At 53.2% G+C, this 10,123-nt stretch overlaps 1 protein-coding gene across 1 annotated transcript in view; it reads left to right on the top strand.

Moving 5' to 3' along the window:
• CHSY1 (chondroitin sulfate synthase 1) overlaps window positions 1-10,123 on the top strand; it is a 61,307-nt gene that overhangs the window by 1,105 nt on the left and 50,079 nt on the right. Inside the window, exon 2 of the mRNA XM_015292258.4 lies at window positions 5,800-6,295. Coding sequence (XP_015147744.3) covers window positions 5,800-6,295 — 496 coding nt within the window. The remainder of the gene's footprint in view (window positions 1-5,799; window positions 6,296-10,123) is intronic.

The raw sequence follows: 10,123 nt of genomic DNA, 5'->3' as shown, positions 1-10,123 counted from the left end.
TGGCCCCGTGGCCGGGCTGCCCTGTCCCGCTGCTTCTCTTCATATCAGCGGTAAATGTGCTGAGGTGGCTCAGTCGGGGCAGTCCGAAGCACATCGGGCACCAGAGTTGGTTTCAATGGGAGCCTTAATGCCTTCTTCCAGCAGCAGATCTGTAATTAAGTTACGGAGGGTGTGTGACTGATGCTTTGAAATAGGTGAAGGAATGTGTTTCTTCAGGGTTATGTATTTTCTCTGCCGCGTGGGTTGGAGCGTGTTGGGGTGCGGATCCCATAGCCGCGCAGTTGGCATCTGCATGGAGCTGTGCTGGGACACGTGGAGCAGGGCTGGGGGCAGAGCGCCGTGTGCGGCAGCCGTCGGCCTTGTCTCAGGGGTCCCAGGAGGGGCAGCTGTCACAGCGTGGGCCGCAGATGGGGATGGTTGGGGGCGTTTTCTCATTCTTAGAGTCACCGAGGGTGGAAAAGACCCCTGAGATCCCCAGGCCCACCCCGCCGTGCCCGCTGACTGTGTTCCCCGGTGCCACATCTACACGGCTCTGTTACGCCTCCGGGGATGGTGACCCCCCCACCTGGGCAGCCCGTGCCGGTGCGTGACTGCTCTTTTTGAGGAGCAGTGTTTGCCAGTATCCAACCTGACCCTCCTTGCTGGGATGGGCAGTGGGAAGGGCTCCCAGCCCTTGGTTTGTGCTTGCTGAACGGTTCTGTGCTTGAAAGGTGTATAGATCCGAATCTGCAACATCCGTGCATGAAATAAAACGGTTAAAGATGCAACGTAGCGGATTGGGCTCCTTCAGCCCTGGGGAGGAGGCAGAACATCACTTTTTATTGCGCTTCTATTTTGGTTTAACCTCCAGAGGGGCTGTCAGCTCTCGGAAGGGCTGAATAATGGGGGCTCTTAGCGTTGCGGTAGGGCTGAATGCATCTTCCTCCTGCCACGGGCAAAAGAAATGAGCTCATGTCCTGGTGACAGGAAGACATCTTCGGGAGAAGGTGGGGAGGGGGGGGGGGGGGGGGGGGGGGAGAGGAAGACAAACCTGAAATCCTAAATGGCTTTTGATTGCCACGAAGCGTTCAAGCAGACAATCGCTGGGATTACCACATTGACAAAGCATCCTGGCGAGCTGAATCGCTGGCACGGCGCGCCCAACGGGAAGCTGCTCGCAAGGCTTTCCCGGGTGGCAGCGTGTGCGGAGCCTTGATTCGGCTGAAAGGAATTAGGGATGCAGGGGCTGAATGCCTCCGCGCTGCCGCGGCTGAAAGGCCATTGACAGACACTGCTGAAAGGGGCCGGAGCGGAAAGCATTCGCCGATCGGCGCTGCTGTGAATCCAGATAGGATCTAACTAGAGGGGAAGCAATCCACTTCCTGAACATCAATCACTGCAGAATGACCACCGCAAGGCAGAGCGGGCCGCTGCATTTTCGGCCCTTTGAAACAGTTGTGCTTTTGTAGTCTGCGAGGAGGAGAATAAGTTTCAGATCGCCGGGTCTGCTCTGGGCAGTTATTGCCTCTGACAGCCAGGATCCCTATGAGCGGGGCTGGTGGGGGGCAGCAGCAGAAGCTGTGCTGACACACGAAAGGACACGAAAGGCAGGGAAGGAGCAGCGCAGGAAGGAGTTGAGGTGCAGCGGGGGTTCAGGGAGAGTGCAGCAATAGGTTGCAATAGAGGGGAGTTGTCCTAAAAGACATACGGGAAGGAGGGCGTAGGGATAGGCGTTCTCCCACAAGATTTAAGCCTGCTGTCTCAGGAGCAGAAATATCAGGCAGTTAACCTTTTTTTTTGTTGTTAATTGCATAGCAACTGGATTCCCTGGGAAACCTGCGAGCAGAGCAGTGCGAATGCAGCTAAAGGCTGGGAGTTAGGGCTCGGCATCTGAGACCGCGTCTGCCTCGTCCACAGCACTGTGACTGCTTCAGAGCCCTGTGGGAAGAGGGCCGTGGGATTTCTTGGTTTGGGGCAGTCCCATAGAGCCGTCTGCATGGGGGGCAGGAGAAGTGCCGTGTATTACTGAACCCGGGCTGAACCCTTCTCCCTTGAGCGCGGGGCAGAAGCGTGCCTTTGGGAGCCTTTGCTTTGAACTCTCTGGGATCTAAATACCTGAGTGCTTGGGGGAGCCTGAGTGAAAGGCAGCCAGGAGGATTTGGGATTGAAAGGCATTGGTGTTGTCTCTGTGAGCTCCCTGCAGAAGCGTAATGCCAAACACATTTTTATGCTTTTTTTTCTTCCCTTTTTTTAATAAATTCAGAGCCTCTGTCTAGGCTGCTGGTGGTATTTGTTGGTTCTGGTCCTTTACTGGTTGGTGGTGAGGTAATAGGGTGGATTGCAGTGTGTGCACTCTTTTATCTCTTGGAAGGAGTGACTTTGAACATCATGACAGTGCTTGACGTGTTCTGGTCAACCATGTCAGAATGCTGCGTTGGCTGCTCCTGTCTCACCTGGGGCAAACACGACGTGCTGGGCTTCCCTGGTGGTAAAAAGCCCTCAAAAATTACACAAATGTTTATAGAACAGTTATGACACGCAGCAAACAGGAGTGTCTGGTGCTGGTGCACGGGCCAGCAGGAGAAATTAAGTCACCTGCATACCCCAAGGTAAGGATATAGAACAATTCAGATGGAAGGAGCTTCCCAATATTATGGAGTCCATTGTCCATCTGCCACGTGGCCTGGGGCTGTGGAACACACCCTGAGTCCGTGTGCCTGCAGGTGGTGTGGGTCAGTTTCCATCCTCTGTTTCACAGGGAAACCTGAGGTAGCAGGGTGTTGGTGCTGAGTCCGCAGAGCTGCTGCTAAGGCAAGGTAATGCAAATAAATCAGGAACACACTGGAAACAGAAGGATCAGCACTGTGAGGCTGTGCTCCTCCTGCCCCGAGCTGTGCTCTGTCAGTGTTACCTTCCCAGTGCACGGAGAAAGCAGGTTGCACATGGCCGGGCGTGCTGTCATTGTGCTCCTGGGGAGGTAACAGAGAGCTGTGCTGTCCTGATTCATGAGCATCCTCCTGTTTAACCGAGCAGATTCAGATTACATGGAGGAGATAAGGTTGGGGGTTGTTTGGTTTTTAAATGACCAATGCAGAGCTCGTATCGGTTGTGTCCTGAACCTGATATTGCTCTCTGGGCAGTTGAGTATCCTGGAGCTTCAGCTGGCCGAGGCCACCAGCAGGGCTGGCAGGGTCTGGTGGCAGGGATGTGGTGACAGCTGAGGGTGACCAAGGAGTCCTCCTGAGGGAAGGGCAGTGCCAGGTTTCTCTACAGATATTTTCCTCGATGGTGTTTAATTCTCAAACGTTCATTTGCAGATCTTACTTTAGAAGCCCTGACCGGGGGAGCAGTGTCAGCTGGTGGAGCAGTGCTGTGGTAGGGAGGTGTTGGCTGTGTCCGAGGAGCTGGGCAGGTCAGGCTGCTGCCCATAACCTGAGTCAGAGAACACAGTTAGAAGTACCTTTGATCAAAATCCAGCCCTGCATTTATCAGTCCTTAATTCTGATGGAGACTGGGGTTGGAAAGATATCTGTACAGCGATATGTATGGCCTGTGACAAGAGGTAATGGCCCTACATTGCACCAGGGAGGGTCAGGTTGGATATTAAGGAAGGTTTCTTCCCAGGAAGAGCAGTGCTGCAGTAGCACAGGCAGTGCAGGGGGTGGTGGGGTCACCGTCTCTGGAGGTGTCCCAGAACCACAGGGATGTGGCACTGAGGAATGGGGGCAGTGGGCATGGGGTGGGGTTGGGGATCTCAGAGGACGTCTCCAACCCCAGTGATTCTGTGATGTTACAGTCTGTGCTTTGGGTTCTTTTGCTAGGCGCTGTAACATGTATTGCAAACAAATTGCTGTGTCCTGCCCCTGATGAGGGGACATGGGAAGCAGCAGGCTGTGGCTTGGGCAAGAAGAGCAGCACGTTGGTGGTGTTTTAGCCAGTACTGAGCAGCGCTCACACTGACACAGACACACAGGCAGCTTTTTGGTGAGGGGAGCACATTTCATCTGAGTTCAAACATGCACTGCAGTCCCACAGCTGTGTCCCAGTGCTGCCCCAGGCTGCAGTCATTGCACGGGCACGGTCCTGTTCTGTGCACCGTGACTCTGAAACTGCAGGGAGATTTCTCTGCTTTCCTCCTGTTTCAGCATGAAACTTTAAATGTGGCCCAGGTCCAAGAAACAATTGGGCCAAGCTGGCTTTGAGCCGGGGGCTTTAATGCAATACGAGGGCTGGAAATCAAATCTGCCCCGGTTTATAGATGTACATATGTTTTGTTCCGCCTCTGTTGAATGGGATCTCTGTCCTGACAGTACCAAAGGGGGTCCCGAGGTGAGGGAGGCTGGATAGACAGAGGGGAGAAAATTGAAACCAGGAACCAGCAGGAGAGGGGCGTTACACGTAAAAATAGAGTAAAATAGTGAAGGTGACTCCTGCAGAGATCACGGCTGGGCACAGAGGTGAGGTGAGCTGCAGCTCTCAGCTCCCACCTTTCCTTGCCCTCAGGTGCAAATCCGAGCGCGTGCTGAACATGCTTTTTGATGAAGTCCTTCCAGTGAGTTGCTATGGGAAGAGCGATTTCCCACGTAATCTTTTCATTCAGACCCTCTGATGTGCAACCAGAGCGCGGCCGTCAGAAAAGAACCGCGTTTCTTTGCAGCTGAAGGGAGGCTGGAGATGAGGATGTGTCACTGCGAGACGGGCAGCTTGCGGCGCTCTGCCAGGATGTCGTATCACCGTGCATTAATTACATCACTGATGATTAAGGGCCCCATCACCTCTGTTGTGAAGTCAACAGGAATGTTTCCATTGACTTCATTCGCTGTGTGCTTCTGTGGGAAGCCAGGATCTAAACTTTTCCAGTGTAACTCTACCCCTATGAGTAAGAAATGCAGAAGACAAAGCTTTTAAAGCAATTGGACGCTATTCATTACGCGAAGCTGAACTGGTGTCTAACTGTCCGAGTTGGTATGCAGTAAGACCCACTTAAATGCTTTAGCATTTCCCAGGCAAAGTTAAGGTTGGATTCTTTGGAAATATTTTTAAATTTCTGGCTTGGTGTGGTGGCTAATTCTGTACGTTTCCAATCGCATGTGGTTTCTGCTGCCCAAAGTCTGTTCTGCTTTTGGCAAAGAGCTGGTGCAGGGAGGCAGCTGGGAAAGTGATGGCGATGTATTGAAGGAGGACTGCGTCCTTCACCTGGGGAGCGCCATTACACGTCTGTCATGGATGTCCCAGTCTGCTTTTTACACCAATCCTGTGCTGGTGTGACAGCCATCGTGTTGCTGCCACGCGCTGTGCTTTCCCATAGGGCACAGCCTGCGTTAATGTGAAATCTGCCATCTATTTAGCCCTTGGAAGTCAGTACTTCTGAACGTGCCTTTGAGCTTTGAGGGGGCTCAGGGGAGATGGAATGCAGGTATGGTGCTGAATAACTCAGAGGGAACTTCTGAGGCATTAAATCCAGTCGTAGGGGTTGTTTGCCTGTCTTGGTTTGCTTTGATGTTGCTGTTAGATGGACACTGAGTATACTTAAGGACGGAGTGAGCTGCTCTTACCATATTATTTCTTACCAGGTGTAGCTGCAGAGGCAGTGTTCGGATGCTCACTGTCTCAGATCTCTCTGCATGCTGCACCAGTTGCTGGAGGTGCCGTGTGAATGCCTTTGTTTGCATGGAAAAAAACATAACCCTTCCAGGCATTTAAAAAGAAAATCTGTGAAGCAAATGAGGTGTAGCTCCTTTGAGTTATCTCTGTTGGGTCGTGCTTTCTGCTTCCCTCTGTTTGCATACTCAATTAGTTCTTACTGTCTCTTTCACCTAGAACCTGGTCCAAAAGCATTCCTGGCAAGGTTGAATTCTTCTCCAGTGAGGGTTCGGACACCTCCATCCCCATCCCCATTGTGCCGCTCCCAGGCGTCGATGACTCTTACCCACCCCAGAAGAAGTCTTTCATGATGCTCAAATACATGCATGACCACTACTTGGACAAATACGAATGGTTTATGAGAGCCGATGACGACGTTTACATCAAAGGGGACAAACTGGAGAACTTCCTGAGGAGTTTGAACAGCAGCGAGCCCCTCTTTCTTGGACAGACCGGCCTGGGCACCACGGAGGAGATGGGGAAGCTGGCGCTGGAGCCGGGCGAGAACTTCTGCATGGGGGGACCCGGAGTGATCATGAGCCGGGAGGTCCTGCGGAGAATGGTGCCCCACATTGGCGAGTGCCTGCGAGAGATGTACACCACCCACGAGGACGTGGAAGTGGGAAGATGCGTGCGGAGGTTTGCGGGCGTGCAGTGCGTGTGGTCGTACGAGGTAAGGCCGGGGGCAGGGAGCTGTTTTGGGGGAGGCAGAGGCTGTAGGGCCGCACAGCAGCCGCTCCAGAGCTCTCACCTCCCTTTGCCACTGGGTGGTTTTGGTGCTCTTGTTTCTTCCATGTGTTGTCCCAGGAGAGACCTTCTTGAACGTGGAAATGAGGGAACCGGAGCCCAGCTGGGCACGTTTGGGACGGTGGGAGGAATGTTCATTGTTTGTAGTGGATATGTTTATTCAATCCAAAGGGGAATGAGCTTAAATAAGTGGTGACTGTTTTTTTGCTGGCTATGTCACAGTATCAGCATGGAAAATAGGTGGTACCATTGCTTGTTTCTTGCCATGGTTAAAAGATACCAGGCAGACAGCTGTTGGCCTTGACAGTGGCAGCGCTTCCCAAACCACAACCACTGCACAGCTGCCTCATCGGCACTGGCTCTGTCACGCTGTCCTGCCAGCACCCACCAAGCAGATCCGTGGTGACAGCAGGGCCGAGCCACTGCTCTGACACTGACAGACAGCATCTGCCCATGCTGCTGTGGCTGCAGGGTCGGCCAGCCTGCTTTTGGCAGCACTTCGTGATGCTGTGGGAGGCAGTGGGGGTTCTCCTGCTGGGGTCCGCAGCTCTTTGAAGTGAGCCCTGGTTGTTTACAGGCTGTCCCACTGGAAACACCTGCTGGGCTCAACCTGCAGCTTCTCCTGGGGAAATGCTAGAGGGTTTCTCTGGGAAGCTTGCTGAGAGCGCAGCAGAGGGCGAATGGTTTATCTTTTTTTATGCAAGCATTTATGACTGGTTTACAACTGCTGCTTTGTCCTTTTATGAGACGTGGTAAAAAGGGAGATTCTTCCATCCATCTGACAGCGGAGCTGTGGTCACGGAGGCTGCTGCTGACTCCTCTTTCACTGGCAAAGCCTCGCGTTAAACTTTGACGTGTTTACTGAGTCCTCTGCCCCCAAGAGCTCGTGCTTCATTTCAGCTCACAGTTCGGTGACAGGAGAGCTGCTGTGGGAGGGGAAGGAGGTTTCCAGCAGCAGTAACTTACTCCTATCTTTTGTTCATAAAGGCTTCTGGGCTGACGGTGGCTGTCCGCATTCCCATCTCCCCAACCTGGGATTAGTTTATGCGCTGCCAGCGTTGTGGTTAGGCCTTCACAAGGAGTCAGTAACATTTTTTTCCACAGTTTCTGGCAGCATAAAATTTTCACTTCAGTCATTCTGAATCAGAACAGCTTTCGGTATGAATGCCTCTACCGTGTGGTGGCTGGGACTGCCTGAAGGTCAGCGTTTTGGTCCTGCTGAAATGGGCAGAGACCCCCTCAATTCACTGTGATCAGATTTTAGGTTGAAATAATAGCAGCGTGCAGCCACACCTCAACAGTGGATTTATTTGATCAGCTTCTGTGGAGTGGCCTGCAGCACTGGGCTCTTCCAGGTGAGCTGCCTGGCTGTGTGTGAGGTGCGTGAGCTGCGGGGCGCTCAGAAGTGCCCATGGGTGTGCGCTGCCGATGCTCAGCTGGTTCTTGGAATCACAGAATGGCTTTAGGTGACCCCAAAGATGATGCAGTTCCAACCCCTGCTGGTTGCCTCCCACCAGCTCAGGCTGCCCAGGGCCACATCCAACCTCAGCACCTCCGGGCGTGGGGTACCCCCAACTTCTTCCTTTGGGCCTCCCCACTCTCCGAGGCAAGTTTTGGAGAGAGGGAAGACCTCTTTGGGTGGTGCATTTCCACAAGGAGCAGCTCTGTTCTCATTCAGTTGAGGCCTCAGCTTCAAATCCTGCTTTTTGTGCTTTTCAACCTGGTCCTCTCACTGCCTGGACAAGCAGATGAAACTCGCCCAGCATTTTATCCAAGACAAAGCAGTAGCAGTGTGAAATAGCACAGCTGTCCTAACAGCTGTGTTAGGGTAGCTGGGTGTAAAAGCGACGTTTTCCATGTCTTGTACACTGATGAATGTCACGTAACAGGGCACCGCGAGCACTGTGCAGTGTTGTGTTGCATGGACTACTGATGCAGCAGGTTTATCTGTGCTGGGCACAGCCACTGCCTTTCAGAATTCCCACTGAAAGGGAAGCGGCTGCAGCGTGAGGTTCCACAAACAGGGCTGTGTTGGCCTCAGAAAACCAAACCCGAGCTGCTCCACCTTCTCCTCCTGTTCTGCCTCTCTGCAGGCTCACGTTGCAGCAGCAGTGAGGAGCTCCGGTCCTTGGCTGGGCTGCCCCCAGCTCTTTGGTTTCAGCCCCAGCACACGCAGGGCCCCGCTGGAGCTCCCCTCGGGCTGTTTCTTTTCCTGCACTGCCCTGGCCGTGGGCACCGCGCCCGGAGTCGTTTTACTCATTGCCACGACTGTCAGTGCCCCCTTTCTCTGATTTTAGGATCCTACAATGTCCTCACTGTGCTGCTCATCTTCGCTGCCTCTTCCTCTGGTGGTGTGCCCGGCCGCGCCTCCAGCCCTGGCTCTGTGTTTTTTTCTGCTCTCGGCAGCCTGTCTCTAAATCCGTCTCTGAACCCTTTTTCCCCCCTTCCTGTGTTTCTGTCACTTTGCTGCTCTCTGCGATGCCTCTCAGACCACTCCGTTAGCAGCACCGCTTATTGCCCGCTTCCAGACCCGTAAAGATTTGTTGGTGCTCTTCCTGCCCTCGGGAGCTTTTCAGCAAACGCGGTACCAGAATTGATGCCACGATTCTTTGGACCTCCTGCTTTGCCCCGCCTGGGAAAGATGCAACAAAAGTAGGGGTTTGCTGTGGGAGAACCCAGCTCACCCTCCAGCTCTGCCCTGGGAGCAGCTTGTAACACCACTGGGTTTTGGGCTGCTGTGGCCAGTGTGTGGCTGCGGCCCTCCATGGAACAGGTCGAGTGAGTCATGAGTGAGACACACAGCTTGAAATGTTGGGCTCTTCACAGCAAGGATTATCATCACTGTAAAAGGAAAACCAAGGCTGCCACAGCTATCGACAAATAGCTCTAAACCTCAGCCGTCTGTAGGGTGGAGCAGGCAAAGCTATGGATAAAAACCCGTAAAAAGAGCTGTGAAATATCTGCAGGGTACAGATGGGAGCTTGATGGTTTACGAGGCTATATACAGTGCAGTCCTTTCTCTTGAAGAGGAGGAAAGGCTTGTGCTGCCCTCGCTGGGACGTGACTCTGCATTTCCAGTGAATATTGGTGCTTTGGGCTCCTGGCACACTGCTGGCTGTTCTCCTCAGAAACAATTCACGTATCTAAGTCTCCTTCCTTCTCCCACCTCCCCCTGGCAGCAATCTGGTTGGCACTGAGCAGATGCCAGGGCTGCTCCCATGCACTGTGGCACTGCAGAGCCGTGCACTGCCTTCGTGTCCCAGCATTGATGGCAGGCACCTCATCTGTGGGTTAACCATCACAACAAATTGCTGATCTCGGTTTTCATTTCAAGTTTGGGTTTCCTTTAAACACTTCTGAACTGTGAAACCATCCTTCTGTAGGTCAGTATCCTTTCCATCTTGTTTGTTGCAACCGCTGAGCGTTGTTTTAGTATGGAGGGTTTGGTATCTTCAGCTTAAGAGTGCTGGCACCTTAAAACATGAGGTCTCCGTAGCTGCTGGAAATTAAGGTAGTGCTGATACATATCCAATTGTTTGTTCACTAATGAACCCCTCTGTAAATGACAAAGAAAAAAAAGAGTTGTGACAAAGGGAGTGATCCCATCGGGAGACGTGGGACCAAGGAGTGGTCCAACCTCCGGGCCTTGGCTGGGGAGGAGTGGGGTGCTGGTGGCTGTGGGTGGTGGGGGGCTTCTGAGGGGGGGGGGGGCTTCCTGCTGGCATTTTGTGCGGTCTTTCATCTGCAGTAATTG

Source organism: Gallus gallus, chromosome 10, assembly GCF_016699485.2.
Source record: "Gallus gallus isolate bGalGal1 chromosome 10, bGalGal1.mat.broiler.GRCg7b, whole genome shotgun sequence".
NCBI lineage: Eukaryota > Metazoa > Chordata > Aves > Galliformes > Phasianidae > Gallus > Gallus gallus.
The sequence above is the reverse complement of the archived record's forward strand: the minus strand, read 5'-3'. Positions and strand labels throughout refer to the sequence as shown.